The 24,147-nt window shown below is 42.0% G+C and overlaps 1 protein-coding gene across 6 annotated transcripts in view; it reads right to left on the bottom strand.

The window, feature by feature from the left end:
• Window positions 1–24,147, bottom strand: part of LOC128738382 (homeodomain-interacting protein kinase 2) — a 199,017-nt gene that overhangs the window by 5,148 nt on the left and 169,722 nt on the right. For all 6 annotated transcript variants that reach the window (XM_053833463.1, XM_053833462.1, XM_053833465.1 and 3 more), the window contains 6 exons: window positions 9,208–9,308; window positions 8,916–9,125; window positions 8,404–8,850; window positions 7,745–8,341; window positions 6,379–7,676; window positions 5,719–6,317 (listed from right to left, as the gene is read on the bottom strand). In XM_053833463.1, coding sequence (XP_053689438.1) covers window positions 5,719–6,317; window positions 6,379–7,676; window positions 7,745–8,341; window positions 8,404–8,850; window positions 8,916–9,125; window positions 9,208–9,308 — 3,252 coding nt within the window. The remainder of the gene's footprint in view (window positions 1–5,718; window positions 6,318–6,378; window positions 7,677–7,744; window positions 8,342–8,403; window positions 8,851–8,915; window positions 9,126–9,207; window positions 9,309–24,147) is intronic.

The raw sequence follows: 24,147 nt of genomic DNA, 5'->3' as shown, positions 1-24,147 counted from the left end.
ATGGCGTTATGCGATGATACGCTATAGAACGGTAGACTCTATAGAAACGACGTCCGAACGGAATCTCTCAGCGTCGAATAATGGCTATTTGCAAACTAACAAACCGAACCTCGTTACCAGCAGAAGAGTGAGAAACAAGCGCAACGAAATACGAGCAGAACAAAGATTGTAAGAAGAAAAGTTGGAAGAGCGATAAGGAAAAAAAGGTAAGTCAGCTGGGAAGGATTATGTTCGGGCTGAAAAACGAGGAACGACTGTACAATGCGATAAGCCAGATCATATTGTCGAACTGGGGTTGGAATATCCCATTTATCCCTATTACGAAAAATAAATGTTGCGATGATTAAAATACCAACTTGATAAACTAGATAAAAACTAGGCCGAGAATCTTTCCCGGATGAATCAAATTTTTACTCTCCAACAGATTCAAGATATGAATCTGGATCTAGAGTACAATCTGCAGATTTGTCGTCTGTTTGTGGATTTCAAGGTAGCATACACGTGAGTTAATCGCCACAATTGCTGTAATTATCCCGGAATGAAGCTTATCAACGAGGCCTGTAAGGTGCTCTTTCAGTTCTTGTTAAGGCTTCCGTCCCCAATACCTAGAGAATTCGTAGAGCAATACGAGGCTCTACGAGGTTTATTGGGGTCCACGCAGCGTCGGATCAGATGTTCAAAATACGATAAATTCCCTAGAAACGTCGAAAGTACCACGTGCCGACAATTTCGAAGCAGCATTCTCAACAGTGGAACGCGAAAGGCTATGACAAATAATACACGAGGATGGATTTTTGGACAAACGGACTGACTTCGTTGAACCATTACACTATGGGCAAAACGAGAGAAATAACGGACGCAATTAAGATACGGCCTGCAGGCTTATAAAATGTAGGTGATCTTATGTAAAACTTTCCGGAGAATTGCGTGGTGCCCACCCCTTTCCTGTTTATCATCGGGAAGTGCCTCATTTTGCTCATTTTCCCCTATTTATAATATTTTCACCCTTATTGGACTAATCCAAGCAAGGCTTTGAGAAAACAAAACTTAAAAACCTAATAATTTTGTGTAAAAAAAAGTCCGCAGAATCGAATAGGGCTTATCTCATTTAGTGCTTTTTTTGGTTGAGCTCCCGTTATCAAACCGACCATACCAAACGGGAACTCAACCAAAAAAATTAATGTGCTCTAAAATAAATGAGATAAACCCTATTCGATTCTGCGGACTTTTCTACACAAATTTAGTGGATTTTTGCGGTTTGATTTGTCAAAACCTTGCTTGGAATAATCCAATAAGGGTGAAAAATGTTAAACATAGGGGAAAATGTGCGAAATGGGGCACTTCCCGATGACAAACAGGAAAGGGGTGGGAACCACGCGATTCTCCGGAAAATTTTACATAAGATCACCTACATTTTATAAGCCTGCAGGCCGTATCTTAATTGCGCCGTTTTTTCGCTCGTTTTTGCCCATAGTGCATTGGTGTGATGCTTTTTAACAGTACGCGTCTGTTTCTACCATATTTTACCAAAAAAGTCCATTGTACTTCAGTTTTTTTCGATACAAAGAGATTTAATGGTTCATATCTCTGACTTGCGATGCGATAAGATTGATGTTTTCTCGCAAAAAAGAAAGTTATTTTTATGAGGAATCCGATGGCAAGGTTTGCGGTACAATACATAGATACAATACATTAGATAAATAAACGGCAATTTGCCGTAATTTTATCGATGTAAAAGTGAACGTTTGGATTCCGCTGGATTAGATTCAATCTTTTTACATCTTAGGAAGAATATTTTTAGAAGCATCTCAATGGGTTGCTGTTTGTTCAGAATGCCTGTTTGTTTTTTGTAGTTTGGGCAAACGAAAATCATTTTACCCAATTTTCGCGGTGTCAACTCCGCAGTTATCAAGAATAAAATGACTATTATTACCACAAACAAACACCCTGCTATCGGAATTCACATAAAATTCATGGTGAGTCTAGCAAAGCAAAGCCTTGGGCTTAAACGTCTTTCTAAGACTTGACCCTTCTTTATCGACAGACTACACAACCGGCTATTAAAGTACAGGACAGTTATGGGGCTAATGCAGTCTAGATATATGGCGAAAAAAGATCAGTTTTATCCTGGCGGATTCAAGTTATTGAACAATACGTCTCTGTGGACCGAGAACAGTACAATAAAAAATATCCTTCATTTGGCCAAAACTGCCAGAAAGAACGCATGGCGTGAATAACGATTACGGGAAACTAGCAGTCATAAACTTTTCGTCGGAGAGCCCAATTTCGGAAGCTACTTTTGGGCCCAAAAGTAGGGTTCTGTTTATAAAAATGTATTCACTGCATTCTTCTTGCCGATCTGAACTCAGCGAATATACTTTCATGAACAAAACTTTTGTTTTAAACAAAAAACTTCTTTTAAAATTTGCAGAATCGATGATAACTAATTTCACATTAAATGCAACTCACCGGCGTTTTGAGATATTGAGATAAATGACACTTTTTCACAAAAAATGTCTCTACCGTGCAATGGGACGGACTCTCCTTTATAATATTTAACATCGCCAATGAGAGAGTAATTCGGAGAGCGGCCAACTAAACGTTTCCGATTTACAGTAATAGCCAGCACCTAGATTTCACGGAGGAATACATTATCACTAGAAACTTTGCGACGCCAGAAACAATCTACGCCAGACTGAAAACGCTCAAGAGGCTCAAGAGAGGACAATGATCGCCTCCCACGGACAGTAACAATTGATGGCAATGAACTTGAAGTGATGAATAGGTCCGTATATTTAGGATCTCTGGTCGTTGTGCGCAGCGGAATCCGTTCTCCAATGCCAGAAATAGAGGGTCCCAACATGCTAGATAGTTTGACCACAGCGAAGTTGACATACGGCTGCTGAGCCTCTTGAAAAATTAGCGGCAAGTAACCCAGGACCAAGTAGAGTATGACCTAAGCCACTCCCATTCTCATTTGGTAAACACAGAAAGAGAGGGCTGTGCAATGCGATTCACCGTATTATTGTAGAGATCTAGGCAAATGATCAATAGCCGGAGGATAAGTCTGAACATCTCATCTTCCAGTTATTCAGCGTTTGTCCTTCTACAACAGAGTCAAACTGGACCGTTAACCGTCCTGTGTCGGCGAATACCAAGTTTTTCTACAAAGGATCAACAATAAATCAAATGTTTGTTTTCCGACAGATCTTAGATAAGTTTCGGGTGCACAACCTGTCGACTCATCACTTGCTTGTAGACTGCAAGACGATGTGCGAGTAAGTTAAACAAAATAACCTGAGGCAAACAATGAAGAACCTGGTTTTCTAACCAAACTGATTAACCTGACAGATGCTGGAGCCTGGAGCAATTAAATTCATGCGTGCGAATACCGCGTGAGGCCACGTCTGTCGACATTCCAAAAACCAGAAAAGTAGGGAACACCAAAATCCGTAGCAACAACATTCAAGTAGAACCCCAACCTCTCCAAACAAAATGTCGCGAAAAGATCTGTAGTGTCGTTTACAACCGTGCATGAAACGAAAAAAACAAACCGAACTGTCAGCTTATAAGAAAGTAGTGACTCCAAATCACCGACTCTAACGATAAGCAAAGAAGGACAGGTCAAACATGTTTCCGGATGGACCGGAATTAGTGATGGACATTGAAGCCTGCGTCATGGTAGACTTAACCCATTAAGCCTCACACTTTTCCCAGCAGGGATAGAAAGTTGAAACTTTCAGGAAAATTCTCTTTTAGGTCAACTAAGAAAAAGCCGCTGACATGTATTTTTAATTTTGATCCTGTGTCCCGCAACGCTACGTTGCGAAAACGCAACGCTGGGCATTAAGGGTATACCGTTATACATGTTATGTTTTATGATAGATATCGAAACATTTGGGTTGGAGACCATCTTTGCACCAGGCGCATAGTATGCAGTTTGAATGCTAAATGCATGTCATTGCAGATGATTAAATGCCTACCAACACGTTCCGGAAAGGTTGTAACATTAAATTTGGGTCCATGAAACTGTCGTTGCCATCACTCAATTCCTCCAGATATTCCGGCGGCAAAGGTAGGTACTTTAACAATTTTATTACGCTCTTATCACAACGGCTTCTCCATCTGCCATCAGTGTTTGAAGCTGCGAATTCTATGTTATGTAAACTTTTATAATGTTTCCGGGATATTTTAAATAAGCGAAAGATAAGATTTACATTCATTCGTTTGCTAAAAAGCAACGACATCAAATGAAACACCGCAGCGAACGAACGAAAACAAACATTCCCGTTGCAAATTTTGAATATCGTTACTTCCTAGCGTTGTGTTTTCGCAACGCAAAGCTTCAAACTTATCTTAAAATTACAAAAATAATGAAAATTAAGAAACAAAGTTTTTTTTGGCATGCAACCGATCCTTACTAACACTGATTGATAGGTCAGGCGTTAATAGAGGTAAAATCGAGTGTTATGAGCATTTTTCCTTAACTGTCTGAAAAATGGCAAAACCTGTAGTTTTGTCACAGCTGTAATTATGTTACATGTAACATCTGACCTTTGAGCAAAAACAGGTCGATTAGATTTTTTTCCAATCTTTCTTTGTTTCTCAGAGTCCAAGTGCTCTTTCTTTGTCTACCGGACAAAGTTCCGGTATTGCTGCCACTGTTGATATCTTCAACCGGGCCTTCTCTAGAAACGAATGAAAGTGCGTTGCGTTTTCGCAACGCTGGGAGGAAATGGATTAAAACAGCTTCCTGAGCAGAAGTTTTATAACGGAAGGGGAAAGGAAGCAAACATTTTCAAGCATATGAAACGATCTAAATTCGCTGAGAAATAACTGGCTGTAGCCTGTCTATCTATATAATTGCAACCATGGCCTTCCACCAGGAAATTTACGTAAAGAGTGTCTTCTGCCTTTCTCGAATCAACACAATTATTCCGTGTCTTTATGACTGGATTTGGCATCCTGTCAGAACAGAATAGGTCGCATGACCATGGAGTAGCATGCCGCGAGCCATGTGCAGGTGGTGTCCAACGACAAGAACCCTTCCAGCACGCCAGAGCTCCAACTAATCGAGAAATATAGGACCATAGTTTAGCGGAACCTGGAGAAGGCCCAAAAAGCGAGAAGCAGTTGTCTCCCGCTTGTTCTGCGGGGAGCAAACTTAATAAAGTGGCCGTACAGGATATTCGCAGTCGGTCAACGGGAAGCTCTGAATATTTTTCTGTATTTTACACCACTTAAAATAAAAAAATTAAATGATTTTGAAGAATGAATTTTGATCGTAACAACTATTAAAAAGTTGTACGGACAAAAGCTAAACAGTTGAGCTTTCAATCCTTTCAACCTCAGAATTGACTCTAGACTCTTTTCAGATAAAATCTAAAATTTAGGACTCATCGTTCAGCCTGCCAAAATTAAGTGCATGCCAGTTCACCGGACCAGTATTGGCACCAGAAAGAAGCTGGCAATATTACAAATCGTGTGTTATTGCAACAAATTGTTATATTTTTGAATATATTTAAAGCATATTCCATTTCAATATAACTTCGGACATCAGTGGTCAGCTTCTACAAATCATACTCATTTTAAAAATATCCCTTTTTTACCCATCTTTTGCGGACTGAAATCATTGAATCATAATCTCCAAAAGATCTTTTTGAAGAAGTATTCGGATGACTTGTAATGCAGCTCCGAACTATTATCACAATCACTCACCTGTCTGCTGGAAGCGTTATGAGCCGGCGGTGGCACCACCCGGTTGTACGTCTGATAGGGTGCCTGCGACACGAAGACCGCCGATCGCCGATAGATGTCACCCTGGGCGTAGATATCCTGCTGCTGCAGAATGGCCCCCGGTGAGCTTCCCAGCGGAGTGTTTGAGCTCTGTTGGTGCTGCCTGTAGACCGGTGCTCCCCACGATGATCCACTGCCCGTTGGAGTGTTCTTGGCGTGTGCGTGCGGAGGAGCAGCCACGATGGCCGATCCGCCCATGCTGTTGCCGCACATCATACTGCTTCCGCCGCCATTGCCACTCTGGTTGATCGATGACGACGACGAAGCTGATGGCATATAGTTGGATGGTTCCCGCTTATGACCGCTGCCACTGCTTCCATTTCCACTATAGTGCGACGAAGAACCTGGTGGAGCCCACGAAGAGCGTTTGTCTACCTGAGGGTATTCGTAAGCGATAAACTCGGTTGGTTCCTGTTTCGGCACGTGCAACTGATTCGTTGAGGATAGAAGACATTCGTTCTGTGCCATCGCTAGTAATCTCTTCTTTTGCGACTGACCGACATGTTGTTCGTATTTGATAGCTGAAATGTACGGAAGAATTTTAGGAAACTATAAAGGTCGACATAACGGAAGGATACTCACTTTGATGTTTAGGTGTAATGCGTCTATCATTCTCTCCATCGCTGTCGCCCACAGTAACGCAGGCTGTCGATGTGGAAGCCACAGCAGTGCTCTTTCTTTGTCTACCGGACAAAGTTCCGGTATTGCTGCCACTGCTGCCTCCTCCACCACATATGCTGTTACCACCAGCTTGACTTCCACTGCTGATCACACTAGTATGATGCTGTGACGGTTGCTGCTGCTGCAGCTGGTGAGGATGCAGATGTGGTTGTGGTGGATGCTGCATGTGATACTGGGACGAATGATGGTGAGAACCGCTGCTACTCGGAGGTGGTGGTTGCTGGCTCAGTGCAATAAGCGACGATGACGAGGCTGAGTGATGAATGTTCGATGATGATGAGGATTGTTTGATGCCACAATTCATGCTGCTTCCTCCGCCTATGTTGCCACTCATACCCATATTTGTTCTACATTGATTCGAGGAAGAGGAAGAACTACCACCGCCTCCGCTGATAGAAGATGGGTGTCCTCGAAGATGCTGACCACTACTGGTTCCTGGCCCTCCGCCACACATACTAGTCGACTGATGCTGTTGTGACTTGGAGCTATTGGATAGCTGTTGTTGCTGCTTGACTTCCGGTGTTTCATCCTCGCTATCCGAGATTGTAATGACCGCCGTCGGTGATGGCGTGTCGTGGATAGTAATCGTCTGCTGTTTGCTGTTCAATCCGCCACTGTGGCTGTGACTGTGGTGTATGTGGCTGCTGCTGCTTCCACCGTGATGGTGGTTACTGCTAGAACTGTGGTAAATGCTTCCACTTCCACCCATCATCATGCTGCTGCTATTACCAGCGCCTCCATAGGACGACGACGATGACGAATGGTGAATTTGTACATTGTTCGATCCCAAACCGCCACTGCCACTGCTGCTTTGGCTGGGCTCCATCGACTGGTAGTGATGGTGGTGATGATGACCGCTACTTCCGCTACTGGCCTGCTGCATTGGCGGCGGAGGCTGCTGCTGGGACTGCTGCTGATGCGATTGATGCGAATGGTGGTGCGATGATGGCTGCTGATTTTGCTGTTGCTGCTGCTGTTGCTGTTGAAGTTGCAACTGGTTGCTGCTGCTGCTGCTACTGCTGTTACCACCACCATGGTAGAACGAAGACGACGACGACGATGGACCACCCACATCGTGATACTGCTGGCACATGTGAGTCCGATTGTTGTACCTCTGCTGGTGCGGCGGAGTGTTCTCCTTGACGCGCTTCTTCACCGGTGAGAGCTGGTTGTTTTCCTTCTTGTCGTGGCGGGAGACACTGCGACGAAACAAAGGAAATAAATTAATAAAAATTTATGCAAAATCTAAGCAAAACTGAATACTTACACCAAATGATGCACCGGCGATTCCTTCTTCGGTTCGTGTCTGGTCTGGATGTTCAAGTGCGGCTTCGGATAGATCTCCTCCACATTGAGAAACGGCGCCGAATCGACAATCAGCGAGTGCGGTCCGGTTTGCTGTGACCACGATGGCACTATCGCCACCTGGCGTCCGCTCTGGGGCCAGGCAACGTTCGGTTGAACCGCATTGGTTAGCAACATCCGCTGACCACTGGATGGTTCGACCATCGACACCGGAACGGGAACGTTGACATACTGCTGCGGTGGAACCTGCAGGGGTGGCTGCATCGACGTTCCGCCCACGACCACGTGCTTCGTCGGGCTCGGCATCGTCTGGTAGCCGGGGGGACAAAGAATGCTCGACACCAACTGATGCTGGAATGCATCCGGCCGACCGTTGCTGTACTGGCTACCCACATTCCGTCCGCGGTAGATCTGGTACAGATGATTGTCGTACGTGGGACCTCGCTCGCGAACGATTCGTTGCACTTGGTTGTTGAACGTGATGGTCATGTTCTCCGTAGCATTCGGGACGAAGTTAGTCACCAGGGTGGCTGTCGTGGGTTGAACGCTAAGGTTGTATCTATAAGTTAAAAAACGATTCTAATAAGTTTGTCTAACAATAATTGAACCGAGAAATCTCACGTGTGAATCATCGAGTCCGTCCGGCGGCACACCTCCATCATCTGGACGGACGCTTTGACATTGTTGCAGTGGGCATAGTCGACCAAATGGGCCAGCGTGGTGAACGGATGGTTCAGCGCTTCGCCCGGTGTTATTCGCCGTTCCTGATCGATCGTTAGCATTCGTTTCAGCAAATCGATAAACTCCCGCCGGTCCGTCTTCTCGGCCAGCAGTTGACCTCCCTCGATGTCGGTCGGAACGTTCACCTGACCTATATCGTCCAGGCAGTTGAAAATGTATTTTCGAGCCTCCTTGCTTTTGTTGTTAGTTTCCGCTTCATGCTCTTCCGGTGTTTTCAGCCGCCAAAACGGATACGTCGAATCCACATCCCGATAGAAAAACTTGGCCGTTTTGCTGGCACTATTTAGCATGTGCTCTGTTGGGAGTCCCTGTGTCTGCGATATGTACCTTGAAGAAGGAACTTCCTTATTAGAACGGTACAAAAATACAAAATGTTTACGTTGTTAGCTTACCTGATTTGATCATACTCAGAGGAGCCCGGGTACAGGGGCCACCCGAGGAACAGCTCCGCTACGACACAGCCCAACGACCACATATCGATGGCCTCGCAGAACGGCAAACCGAGGATGATTTCCGGCGCCCGGTAGTAGCGAGACTGCAGGTACGTATTGCACACCGTTTTGCTTACATGCGATGCCGAGCCGAAATCGATAACCTTTACTCTGTGTGGAGAGGAGAACCGGAAAAAATGGTTTTGCTAGAATTCTGTGTCGTTTTTCCATCGTGGCGAAAATTAGCACTTACCTGTAAGGTTGCCTAACCGGATCGACCAACATGATATTTTCAGGCTTCAGATCCGCATGAATTAAACCGAGCTGTTTTAGTTTTAACAATGCCGTTAAGACCTGCAATTATATAGAGAATGGTAAATGTCGGAAATTCTGTAAGTTATGATTAAACCTAAAAGTCAAAGGATGTAAGCAAAGTTCCACGGTACTAGTCTGAGTTTTATGCAATGCATTAGATCGAAAATCGGATCCGCTGTGTTGAACAATAAATCCGATTATCACGGAAGACCTAAAAACCCACTATTTAGTAATAACAGGATTGACCCTTCTTTGGTTTTAGATAGCGCCCGTCCGCCCTCCGCACTCGGTGTCTCGTTTTTGCGGTCAATCCTAATCCGAACAGCAATCCGAACGGATTAAATTTGAATATCATGCAATTGCATAAATACCGTGCCCACGTAGGGGCCGACACCCAGGCGGCTTATATAGCTATTGAGCTTTTGTTTTCCTGCATTATGCCTCCGCTAAAAAGCACCACGTGCCTCGTGTTGCGCTCTCATTGTTCGCAGCATGACGGATTTAGCAAAGAACAGTATACGTAGTTCGAGATTAGCTATAGAGCCGTCGTTGTTTTGCTACCGCATACTTAGGTATTTTTAAAAGAGAACGACTCCGCTTACTGTATACCCGGTTTGCTGCTGCAAAACAGCGTAAGTACAACGCGGCATTCCGCAATACCAACCATGATGGAAGCATTCAATTACATCGCGGTCAAGATAAATCGAACCTATGGAACACAAAAGATGCCTGTAACTGAACTTCGAGGCAATTTCTATTATATAGTTTTTCTCTGGTAGACAAGAAGTTGAATTCAACGTAGGCAACAAATCACCTGAGCAATTTTCAAGTAAAACCAGTTTCATGTTATGTACGACAAATGGTCGCAAATATCAAACTGACTGTACTATTTCTAAATTCAGCCTATTTTCCTTTTATTTCGCTAAATACATAGTTTGCCGATATTAAACTTAATATGATATAACTATTTTCTCAAGAATGTAAGTAATCTGCTGCGTTTTGCTAAAAGAGCGTCAAAACCACCTGTTCTTCCACTAGAACTAGGCATAGGTTGAAGAACCAATCACATAAGCGGAAAATACCCTCCTGTACTCTATGTATTTCTCAATGAAATCCGTTCCAAGATCCCTAGTGACACATATCACGTAGTCTAATGTCAAACGCATGTTTATGCCCCTAGACCCGAAATTAAAAATGGAAAGCACTGGATGTGCCAAATCGAGCCTTCATCAGGATTACTACAATGTTACGCTACGGCTCTAGAACCGAATCTGGGTCCAGAATCTGGGCCCAAAGTCTGATGAGAAATGTGGTCCACAACAAAATCTGATAAAAAATGTGGTCCAAAATCTGGTTTCTAATCTGACCCAGTATGCGAATCCGTACCAAAACCAGTTAAAAACATGTGATCCAGAAACGTGGTGTAGGCCCCAAATCTAATTTTGGTCCAGAACTTGGTTCAAAATCTGGTCCCGTGTCTAATAAAAAATAAGGTCTAAAATATTATCCAAAACCTGGTCCAAATTTGAAAAAAATGTGGTTCAAAATTGGGTCCAGAATGTGATGGTAGTCCATCTGGTTCAGGTTCAAAATCTGGTTCAAAATATGTCCAAAAATCGAAAATATAGCCCAAGCAAAGCAAACCCATGGGTATAGCTGTCCTGCAGAACTTGACCCTTCTTTATAGACAGACTTCGAGTACAGGAAAATTACGAGGCTAGTGCATAGATCCTATTAACTCCATAGCGGCTCCGCCCAATCGAGATACGAACATATGACGACTGGCTTGTTAGGCCAGCATCGTACTCCGGAGCTAACTGGGCGGGCCATAAATATAGTCTGTTTATAATCTGGCCCCGTTTAAGAATCCAGTCCAATGAAATGATCCAAAATCTGAACCAAGATCTCATAAAAAATGGTCCGGGCCCAAAATTTGATTTTGGCTCAGAAGAAGAGATTTTGAACCACAAAATCTGGTCCCACATCAGATCAAAATGTGGCCCAAATTATTATCCAAAACCTGGTCTACAGTTGATAAAAATCTGGTGCAGAACCTGATGGACGTCATCTGGTTCAAGTCAAAAATACTGCTAAAATCTAATAAAAAATGTAGTCCAAAGCTCGTCCAGAGTGTAGGTAAAACCTGTATTCAAAATTTGTTACAAAATCTAGAACAAAATTTGATAGAAAAATGTGCTTCGTGATCTACACACTTAAAAAAAAGTGCCGAAGTCACCAAAATTTTGCCGCGAATAGGACAGCCGAGCGTTCGGTAAAATTTTTTATGATGCCAAACGTTAGTAAAGATTCGTAAAAGTCGATTTGCAAAACTGAAATTTTTACCGAACGCTCGGCTGTCGAAATCTCGGCAAATTTTGCTGAGTTTTTTAAGTGTGTAGTCTCGGTCCAAAATACGGTCCAAGTCCAGAATCTGGTTCAAAACCTGTAGTCTGTAATCTATTTGGGGGATTAAAATGTGATCAAAAATGTGGCTTAAAATCTGGGATGACATTGCGATTCTCGTTTCGAGTGATGTTGGTTCGTTTCGCCCATTCGTTTAACGTGGTCGAAACGAACCAAAATCACTCGAAAAGAGAACCGCAATGTCACCCCTGGTTTATATTCTGGACCAGTTCCAGAATGTGGACCCGAGTTTGTTTCAAAATTTGGTCTAAAATCTGATAACAAATATGTGGTACAGAATCAGGACAAGGTCCACAATCTGGTACAGGTACAGAATCTGGTCCCAAATTTATTCACAAATGTGGTTCAAAGTATTCAAAATCTGGTCCAACTCTGATAAAAATGTGCTGCAAAATCTGGTCTGGAATCTGATGCAGAATCTGGTTCAGATTCAGAATGCCCAGCTAGCATTTTCATATGTATAAAAAAGGTAAAAATCAACATTACGTACAGATATACATGCTAAATAAATCGTATTTCATACGCAAAATTGTGATATCCGTACTATTTTGGAGGCGATATACGTGATTACGAATAATTTTGAGCGTTACGACTATATAAGTATTTATATACGATAATATCCGATTAAGCGCGAGTCGCTCCGTACTACTCTACGATTTTGTGCTGAAAATCGTATGTATGTCAGTCATTATCATTATATATGACAGAAAATCAACTTGATCCCACTTTATCCAGCGTTAGTTACGATTTCGAGTTTGTTAGGAGATATTTACGATAGTTTTCGTACAATGATATACGAGTTGGTGCTAGCTGGGTGTGGTCTAGGTCCAGAATCAGATCCAAAATCTGATAAAAAATGAGGGTCGAAATGTGATAAAAATGTGGCCTAAAGTCTTATCCAAAAGCTGGTCCAAATCTGATAAAAATGTGCTCCAAAATCTGGTTTAGAACCTGATGCAAGTCCAGAATGTGACCCAGACCAGGTTTGAAATCTGGGTCTAAAATCTAATCCAAAGTCCGATCCAAAATCGGATCAAAAATGTGGTTCAACATTTGGCCTAGAATCTAGTCCACAAATGTTCTGAAAACTGAAACAAAAATTGCTAAAAATTGCCCGCGATGTAGTCCAGGTCCGGAATCTGGTTCAAAACCTGATCTAAAATCTGGTTGGTTGTTTAAAAACTGGTCAAAAAACTGCGTGTGGCCCAAAATCTGGTTTAGGTCCATGACCTGGCCCAAAAAATCTGATCAAAAATGTGAACTCAAATCCGGTTTATATCCTGGCGCGGTTTCAGAATCTGGTCCAAAATTTAATACAAAATGTAGTCCGAACTCTGATGAAAGAAAATGTGAACCAAAATGGGGTTCAGGTCTAGAATTTGGTTCTAGAATGAACCATTTGTTCCCACGATCTACCGAAATGTGTAATGTTCGGTGAGATGAATATCCCTTTCATGGCTGTACTTCCGTAGCACTTCATTGACTGCCCTACACTTCCCGTTGTGTGGGTCTAGAAGTATTTCCTCGAATACTTAGAAATCGATCGACACTCTTAATACAAGATTGGACTTAAGGTGAAACGGTACTGAAACCTAACATGCCCGGACCGTTGGCCCCCTTTTCTTAAATATGGGTATATCGATCCGGCCATGTTGGAATTCAGTACCGTTTTAAAAATGTGGTACAGAATCAGGGCAAGGTCCACAATCTGGTTCAGGTACAGATACAGAATCTGGTCCAAAATTTGATCAATAATGTGGTTCAAAGTATTCAAAATCTGGTCGAACTCTGATAAAAATGTGGTGCAAAAGCTGGTCTAGAAACTGATGCAGAATTTGTTTCAGATTCAGAATGTGGTCTAGGTCCAAAATCTGATAAAAACTTAGGTCCGAGATGTGATAAAAACTGTGGCTTAAAGTTCAGAATCTGATACAGATTCAGAATGCGGTCCAGGCCAGGTCTGGAATCTGGGTCTAAAATCTAATCCAAAATCCGATCCAAAATCTGATAAAAAATGTGGTTCAACATTTGGTCTAGAATCTAGCCCACATGTGTTCTGAAAACTAAAACAAAAATTGATAAAATATGTGGTCCACAATGTAGTCCAGGCCCGCAATCTTGTTCAAAACCTGATCTAAATCTGGTTAATGGTGAGTCCCAATATGCCCCAATAGGGACCGATATCCTCATAAGGGTGCAATCGATCCGGCCATGTTGGGATTCAGTACCGTTTCACCTAAAGAAAAAGTTGAAATGGTATATACAATCTCCTCGTGAACGATACAAATCGTCAATAATCGTCGCATATAAATGGGTGGATTCATCTTTTGGCATCCGATATTAGCAGTAGGTGACTCGAACAATAAATCAGCCGGAAAAGATTACATCGGAGCGAAGCTTATTAAAATGAGACCAGAAAAGCTGGTCGTTTATATGCACCGGCTAATTATTAGAATTTGGGATAAGGAACAGCTACCGGTGCAGTGAAAAGATGGGGTTATCTGCCCGATCTATAAAAAGGGCTACAAGTTGAACTGTGAGAACTATCGTGCGATCACCGCTCTCAATGCCGCCTATAAAGTGCTGTCCCAAATCATTTTCCGGCGACAATCACCAATTGCGAACAGATTTGTGGGTACTTGTCAAGCCGGCTTCGTCGAAGATCGGTCTACAACGGATCAAATATTTACACTGCGCAGATCCTCCAAAAGGGGCGTGAATACAGAGTTCCCACGAACCATTTGCTCGTTGACTTCAAAGCCGCATATGATACCATCGACCGGAAAGAGCTATGGAAAATCATGGACGAGATTTATAAAGCAAGATCACTTCTTTGTTGGTTGACACTGTCCGTGTCGGCTGCCTTTGTGACGAATAGGGTAATGGTTCCCATTTTCGCGCCAACAAACGGCTTCCCCAGAAAGCTCATCAAACTGATTCAATCTACGATGAATGGTGCACTGTGCTATGTTCGAATCTCGGGTGGATTGTCAAGTACATTCGAATCACACAGAAGGCTTCGTCAAGGTGATGATCTCTCATACCTGCTGTTCAACATAGCGTTACAAGGTGTTATGAATCGAGCGGATATCAACAGCCTTTTTCAGCGTGTGGCAAGCAGCACTGAAACCTGCAAAGAAGGTATATGCTGGCCGGCGGAAATGAAACCGACTGATACCACTTGGGCAGTAGTGCAACAACTCATCGACGGCGATAACTTTGAGGCAGTTGACAAATTTGTCTACCTTTGCGCAATGGTAACGGTTGACAATGACACCAGCCGTGAGATTCGAAGGCATATTATTAGTGCTAGTTGTGCTTACTAAGCGCTTCACAAGCAATTGCGCCCCCGTACAAAACGTACCCTGTATAAGACGCTCATTAGGTTCTCCTCTACGGGCATGCAATGTGGACAATTACTCAAGGAGGACCTGCGAATGCTCGGAGTTTCCGAAGGATGAATGCTAAGAACCTTTCGGCGGCGTACCGGAGAACGGACTTTGGAGGCGGAGAATGAACCATGAACTCGCACAGCTCTATGATGAACCCAGTACTCAAAAGGTGACTAACGGGGCTAGACGTATACGCTGAGCAAGGCATGTTGCAAGAATGACGAACAAAGTTGCCCTGCAAAGTTGGTATTTGCTTCAAATCCGATAGGAACAAGACCACCAGGGACGCATCAAGCAAGATGATTCGACCAGGTGGAGCAAGATCTGGCGGAGAGTACATAGTGGCCAAGAAATTGAGGAGTGGTAATCCATAAACGAGTGAATTGGAGATATTTTGTTCTTCAGGCTACGTCTTAGGACAGAAAGCCAGTTAAGCAATATAGTTTCAATTCCAATAGTTGTTTTCTACAATATTTCTGAAAGAAGCATTGCTTTATAAAGCCTGCAAGTCTTAGGCGAAATGCGAATCTGTCGTGAATAAAATCAATCGTGAAAAGTTATCTTGCATTGATTTTCATATTCCACTAAGACGCTAATAAAAACTTTCGTTACTTTATCTGTTGTATTTGCAATGCTATAAGTTTGTAATCCCGTAGCTATCAAAATGACCGTGTCCGAAACGATATCAATCTGACGCAGCTGCTTCCTCCGTAGGCTTCGATGCAGGTTGTTAGCAGTGAATTACCGCTTCCGCCTCCACACAATGCGATAGAAGGATTATTAATGGCCACGAATTAACAATTCTGTAAGTAAACCGTCGTGCCCAATTACCTGCTTTTACTGTCGATTTCACGAAACGAACCGTTCTTTCCCACGATCCACCCATACAGGGAGCCTTCGGTGGGATGAACACCTCCTTCGTGGTTGTGCTGGTGAAGGTTTCTGCCATCGCTCCGTGGATTTTCCGTATCTGCTCTTGCAGTTTATACTGTTGTCGGACTGGATTTCTAAGGGCGCCTCGCGACGCTTACGAATCCTTTTTCTTCAAAGGTAAAAAACGGATTCATTCACTCTTGAACGCATGGTCAGAATGTTGTAAGAATATTATCAAAATGTCAAGAAACCGGTTTTAAAAACACTTTTCATATTGTCAATTCAAAATAAATGTTGTATGCGGCTCTGAAGCTCCAAAGGCGAAGGCCATCTACTGATGGGTTAACAATAAGTAGCCCGAACAGATGGAATCCTACGTAGCTAAATGATATCGTAAACAACGTCAATACCCTTAGTGTGGTGTTCTAGATTTGGATGTCCACTGTCTGTATTCTGTTGTCCACTGGTACATAGGACTCCATACTCGTCAAGCACGAGTGGAAACTACTGATAGATGATGCCATGTCTGTTGACCTTGACAAGGTCTGAAAGGTTGTGCCTACAATGCAATTTTATATTATAAAAACTCATTTTCCTCATAATCGTAGATAAATAAGGAGATTTTCTACTGTACAAGTTTGATATACCGATTCCAAGACCCCGTTAAGTCGGGATTAACAGTCAGGGACTTGAATTGGGATTACGATTGGTATTATAAAACTGACATATAATTGTCTACGTCAACGAAAGCTTATAATAAATTAGACCATTTGTTTCTGCGCGGACAAGCACAATGGTTCAACAAACATTGTTTATCTGTTCTGTGATTGATTCATTGAACCGCATAAACAAAACAGTTTGCTTTACTTTTCCTGTGTGTTCCTAATATGAGAAGTAAAGCAAGCTCTTTGATTCATACAGCCTATTAGCGCCAAATGCAGTCCGGTGAAATGAAGTTTGTAGTAAATCGTTTGAGCGCAGTTGTCGTTTTAAAGTCCGAAAATTAAGCAAGCAAAAGAGCAAAAACATTGGTACATACATTCCGATGGAATTTCGACTAGTTATTCAGCGTGATGTGCCAAGCAGGATGCCAGCAAGGCCAATCTAATAAAACTCCTTTGCACGCATTCGATCAGTAGGATCCACATTACCTGTTCTGGAAACTAAGCTAAGTTGCTTCAGCAGCAGATAAACTACAGCGCAATACAAGAATTTAAGAGAGCAGGCAGCCTTAAAATTTCATTTTAAAAATAGTTTCAGATAAAAAAAAACAACAAAAAGCAAAGGTCCCATGCTGCTCCCTTGAGGAACTTCAAATTTACTGGTAAATACTGATGAAATGCACGATCTAAGCTTTGCACGTAATACCGCTGAGATACGAATCCAGCCATTCAATAATTTGTTGGGATGCACCAAGTAGAAACAGTTTCCGCAAAAAAAAACTACACGATCAATTCTAGCAAAAGCCACTTTTAGGTCAGTGCGGATGATATCGGCGTTTCTTGTTTTCCATTCGCGAAATACACGTCAAAGTAAACTCCAGTACAGATGGATCTGTCAAGCTGAGCAGTTGTAATGTAGTTCTAATTGCGGTTCAATATTATAGCGTACTCACGATTATCTCCAATGATTTATAAACCGCTAGGAGCGAGACTGCCGACTCCTTGGTAGTTCTTAACGTCATGACGATCGTCTAATTTATAAACTGAAAACTTACGCGTTGCTTCCAAAAGTCGGAAAATTAATTTCATGCCGAAGTTTCAGCATAGTTGTCAGAGACACTTTTCTCGGTAAAGACAGAAGCAAAGAAAAACTTAGCAAAAGGCAAAAAGTCTGAGATTGTGATTGATTCAAGTTTATATCAGTGCAAGGGAAAAATTACTTCGGGCCGTTCTTAAATCTGAATTCCTAATGTATGGCCTCCCAGACTAATGTTAATGGAACCTAAATTATTACTTAAAATATCTCGGTAAAATTGAAATTCCTGTTTTTTATTTGATTATTTATCAATTCATAATTTCATAAACACTATGGGTGGGAAAAATCCTTTGAATTGTCATGCTATTCCGTTCGACAATCCGCACAAAAGGGAACCGTAATCGTAATCAATAGTCAACTTGATACAGCCTAACATATAAATTTAGATTTGTTACGATTACAGCCAACCGTTCGAAGCAATCGGGATTGATTGGCAGAAACCTCCCACACTGAAAGAAACCCATCATCGATCGGTATTATTTTTCCATTAGACCGTTGACAAAACAAACAGAGCCTACGCAAGGCCACTGTATATCTATGATTAATTGCTTACCCTCCTAGAAGATGTATTTGTTGCAGAATAGATGAAGCATTCATTCGACGCGCCACACAAAATAGACTATCACTTTCCATGTCTCTCTCTCTCTGTCTCTCATCGAAATGGTTGATTATTTTTCGATTCGATAACGAAATGTTTCGTAATTCCTATAGTATATTTTTGATTTGTGGAATTACCTCCTACATTACCAAACGGATACAGATAACAATCTCTTATCACGTTGATTTGATTAATTTAACTGCAGGATTTATCATTGCGTTTGCAAAAACTAAAGTTCACGCGTAAACATTAAATCAAAACTGGTTCAAACAAATAAGGGCATTTTTCAAAATTATTGTTTCATGAAACTTTGCTTACGAGCCTAGTTTATGGATTTATCAATGTAGATGTTCATAGTTCATCATTAGACTACATATGTCAAAATGTAGTAATTTCTAATTTAACTTGAAATGAAATATCCGTTAATCTGTAAAAAATAAATTAGAAATTACTTCTAGGTCATAATTTTTTTGCTTATTCGAAAAATGATATTGAATATTATAAAGGCATTGCCATAATTCATTTCCATCTTTTATCAGCGTGCTTTATTAAAAAATTGGATCTGCCAAAAGCATTAACAAACTCCCAAGTCGTGACATGAAAAAAGTCAACGTAGCTTATGCTCTACATCAGACAGAACACGTAGTGTAAGCACAACACAATGAGTACAAAACAAAGGCAAAGAATTCAATCAGCGGTCAACAAAGGTGGGAGTTACAAAAATCGTGACCAACAAGTTACAGTTTTTCCCTCGCTAGCTGCTGCATTGCATGTAAATAATGCTTCCCTAGCTAAAGTGTGCTTATTTGCGGCATGCAAATGGGTCACCAACCGGTGAGGTACGCCGCCGCCACCCGTTCCCCGACAGACAACGTACAACATACATACCAAAGACGGTTCAGCGGAAAATTAGGAATTGGAGGTCGTCGCTTCGGATTCGCACTAGATACCTTCATATTGCACACAAAAATTTCATAGCCTCATCGAAAATCTCGGACAGACCGACTGACGCCACTTGCTCGCTCGGTTAACAATCGTCCGCTGCACAAAATACCGGTGCGGTGCGGTCGTTTCGGGTCCGTGTTGCGACACTGCCAGTGCCAGTTCAACGAACTGCACCACTCCGTCCATTCAGGACGAACGTGAAGTTCGATTCTCGTTGGCAATGCGAACGCCACCAGACAGGGAAGACAACGCACGATAATTACGCTGGAAATTGGCGCGGTCGGTTGGGGTATCGATGGATCCGCTTTTTTTTGCGCTGCGCTCTTGTTTCAATCCGTTTCACCGAATGACGGTGCCAAGTTGACATCGATGCCGCCGCATTCAGCTGTACGTATGTATGTATATGGAAACAGTGCACTGCAATGCAAGATTATTAAGCTATTAAATGAGATGACAGTGGAGAATTGCAATAGTCCTGACCGGTGCGAATAAAGGGAAAAATACTGCCAGCGGTCTTGGTAAGAAAGCCCGGGAATACCCCACTAATAAAAGCAGCCGAGGCCAACAACAAGCGCGGCTCGAAGATTTTCTTCGCGGCATTCGTGGAAAAGAATCTACTACAATTGGCATTGGACCAATTTTTGAATTAAGGCAATTGTCGATTGGCAGCAGAAAAGATGGATGCACCGAGTACGAAGGATGATCGAGTGCGAGGAGAGCTGAATGATGATTAACGTGAGTACCGATTTTTAAAATGCAGCTAAATCAAAAGGAGTTTGATGGATATGTCGTTTGGCTGGTTAGGATTGTACTCGAATATTATTGGATTATCTTGAACTCAAAATAAAAAAAACCCAATCTTCTAATATTTAATATGGTTTAAAATAGCTCAAACCGTACCAAGCCCAACAATTAAAGAGGCCATTGATCGAAAAAGTAAAAATGCAAGTGGTATTAGGCCGTATGAATAAAAGAGTTAGAGCAAATGCTTCCATACGATTTAAACGGGAAAAGCAAAGTAAATTGTTTTATTCATATGGCCTATTGTTGCTGGACGAGCATAGGGAAATTGTGTACCGCAAGGCAGTAACTTGGGACCACTTTTGTTTGGTTCATTTCCCAATGATGGAAGTAGCTTAGCAAGTAGCTTAATCTAATACCAATCACAGTCAAGAAATTACAATTGCAAACACCGACAATTTTCTTAATCGTCATTTGTGGAAAAAAAACATAGAAAAGTTACGACGGATAGTTTCATGTGACAAATTAAAATCAAATGCGAATGCAACCCGATTGAAAACTCGCTGTATAAATACCAGTCAATGGGCTGTTTCGACCGTAGTTGGTGCGTTGAAAAGGTACCCTCAGCATTGAGTTGTTCCGCAGTGCCCTGGGACGCACGTTTAGATCTATCGCCCCAGGAATAGCAGGACAATCAATTCTTCCCTGCAACGTGTCGACAGCAAACAGAGCTCTTGCGATGTTCCTTCGTGTCTGTAGTGTCTCCAAGTGTATTAACCGGCATCGACTGTCTTAACTCGGCAACTGGAACGGATCCCGTTTTGGTAATATGGAAGCCAGACAACGGAACCGTACTCAAGAGTCGAAAGGACGAGTGCCTTGAGACAATATACGTCAGTGAAACTCTTAGCGATGCGAAAGACGAATCCTAATGCTCTGGTTGTCTTGTCCACAATGTAAGAAATATGCCGTTTAAACGATAGCTGGCTATTTAAAATAACGCCGAGATCCTTTACCTGGTCGACACGTTGAATTTCTGTACCGCGTAGCTTGTAGTTAAAAATGACGGGTTCTCTGATACGGGTACAAGAAGTAATGGAACACTTCTCAGGATTGACAAGCATGCAGTTCAGATTGCACCAATTCATAAAGGTCTCAATCTCTTGTTGAGGACAAATCGCATCGTCCTTGGAACGTATCTTCAAGTAGATCTTCAAATCGTCGGCGAAGGATAACCGAGGGCCTCTGAGTACATAGTTGATATCATTGAAGTACAATAGGAAGATTAACGGTCCCAAATGACTACCTTGTGGGATTCCAGATGAGGCCGGAAACGCATTTGATTGAAAACGGTAGTTGTTGACATTTTTCCGAACCCCTTTTTTGAGCACAGAGAACATTTGGGCGGTTTTCCATGCAAGCGGAAATACCCCGCTTGTGATTGATAGACAAAACACGTGCCGGAGAGGGATTAACAGGTCTTCAATATGCTTCTTTAAAAACACAGACGGGATACCATCTGGGCCGGATTTAGTCGATGATTTTAACGTTGATGTGGCTCGAGAGATCATTTCTTCGTCGATGTTGAGCATACACAGAATATTCACAGTCATTAGCGGAACATTGCAAGCAGCTTGGGTAATTTGGTCGTCCGGGATGATTTCGTCGCAAAAGATTCTGGCGAATTTATCGGCGAAGAGCTGGCAGACATACTGGGGCTCCAAAGCAACCTGTCCATTGAGGATCATAGTTGATGGAAGGCCCGATTCCTTGCGCAGATCGCTAACATACTTCCAGAACGTTTTTGGTTTCACGTTCAGATTGCGCTGGATTCTCTGCAGGTGTCGTCTAAAGCATGTCCGACTGGTTCTTTTGTATACAGAGTTTAACTTCATGTATTGATCACGCAGTGGTTGGAATATATCCTAAGTGCAGCCCTTTCTTCAGTCTTCAATATGTGAAGCTCGCGGGTCAACCAGGGCTTGCTGTTTGACGAATGTACTACCTTGGGTATGTGACGATAGATTGCGTGCACAATTATGTGCGGCGTTGTCTGCATCGTTTCCGTCGAGAACATCAAACCAGTTGATAGTGGCGAAGAATTCGGCAATGCTTCGGTAATCAGCATTTCGAAAGTCATATGAAACAGGGGGGATAATTTTTGTTAGATTCGAGTGGTGATTGCTGAGGGTAAGTACTAGTGGAGGGTGATGCCTCACTTGCTTAACTAGTGGCGACGGAGCGAGCGAAACCACTGGAGCAACATCCTGTGCGCTGGTGAAGCAGCGATCCAGGCAGCGAATGTTCTCGTTGGTCACGTGGTAGATCTGTCGCAAAATGGCAAAACTGTAGCAGTCTAGAAGCCGTAATGCTGCACTGTGCACAGTGAAGTGATCGAAATCCGGATGGAGAAAACCTTTACTGGATGGCTACCATAAAAGTTCTGGTAGGTTGAAATCACCGATAATAATCAGCTCGTCGGTTGCTGTTGCCAAATCGATCACTGACATTACCGAGTGGGAGTGAACGTCGATCAGACCTTCGTCTCGTACGCGATCGGGGGGAATGTAAATTCCACACAGGAACAACCTGCAGTTAGTGAACTCGTTACACACCCACGCTTGCTCAATACTGCTCCATTGGTCATTTTCGATCGGGTTTGCTTTCAGCCTCTGATTAACTGCGACAAGCACGCCACCGCCCATTAACTTCCGACTATTTCTGGGTCCACGGTCGCATCGAAAAACTTCATATTCAGGACACAACACCTGACACGAGAGAGTTCGAGAGTCGAGCCAGGTTTCGGTTGGTACAATGATATCGTAGCAGACATCAGATGCAGCCAGGAGGTACTCGTTCACGTCGCAGTTCATTCCTCCAGCGTTTTGGTAGTAGATGAGCACATCGTCATTGGCATCACCGCCCGCAGGGTCCGGCCTTGATTGCATATTGGACGAACTAAAAATTGGAGTATCAGGTACCGGAAGGACATTACTTGAGTTGCAAAGGTACTCGCCTGAGGCTACGGATTGGAAGACTCCCACATAATAACATAACATGTCTAACATGAAATGCAGTAAACGTAACGTTATTCAGTTTCTGAACGACGAACACCGATAATGGTGATGAAACTCTTTCACGCATTATATATTCTACTTACGAAATATTATAATTATACTAAATTACGCGCGCGACAGTATTGTCGTCGTGATTTTAAGGCATGGATAAGAAGAAACATGTCGCTGGTATAATGAAGAAATGGCGAAAAAATAATGACAAATTGAATGTTGGAAAAACAATGAATAAATAATGAACAAATGACGTAGAAATCATGAAAAAACGATTAAAATATTATGAAATTTATGGAAAAATTATGATAAAACAAAAAATATTGAAAAAATGAAAAAAAAATAGAAATTGTTTTGAAAGAATGAATACGATAAAAAAATGAATAAATCATGAAAAATTGAAAACAAATAAATTATGAAAATATGATGGCAAATGAAGACACAACGAAACAATTCTGGAAAATAACAAAAAATGATGAAAAAGACAAAAAATGATAAGAAAAAACTGAATCAGTGAGAAATCGAAAGAAATATGATGAAAAAGTAATATAAAAATGGTGAAGAATTATGAAAAAATGAATTACGAAAAATCATGAACAAATGATGCTATATACCGAAAAAAATGACATAATGGTGAAAAATTATGAGAAAAAATGATGAAAATTTAAAAAACACGATATTAATAGTGAAATAATGACGAATTGGCGAAACAATAAAGAAAAAGTAAATACGAAATTTTTCAATTTTTTAATGTTTTGTCATGTCACCATCATTTTGTCATTCAATGATGACAAAATGCTAAGAAATGAAAATTTATAAAAACTGATAAAAGGATGATTTGACTTGACGAAAAATGGTGAAAACCAGATGATAGAATAATGATAAAATGTTGTAAAAATGACGAAAAGCTATGAAAATTTAATGAGGGAACAGTCCCGGTTTTGAAATAATAAAGAAGCATTGAAAAAATGCACCTGTCCTGGCGACAGGTAAAAGCCATGGCGGGTAACCGTCAGCACTGGAGATCTCTGATTTCATCCCTTTGTTCTGCCGGACCAGCGGACATGGACCCAAAAAAA

The sequence above is a fragment of the Sabethes cyaneus genome, chromosome 2 (genome assembly GCF_943734655.1).
Source record: "Sabethes cyaneus chromosome 2, idSabCyanKW18_F2, whole genome shotgun sequence".
Classification (NCBI taxonomy): Eukaryota; Metazoa; Arthropoda; class Insecta; order Diptera; family Culicidae; genus Sabethes; species Sabethes cyaneus.
This window is presented reverse-complemented; position numbering and strand designations above follow the sequence as displayed.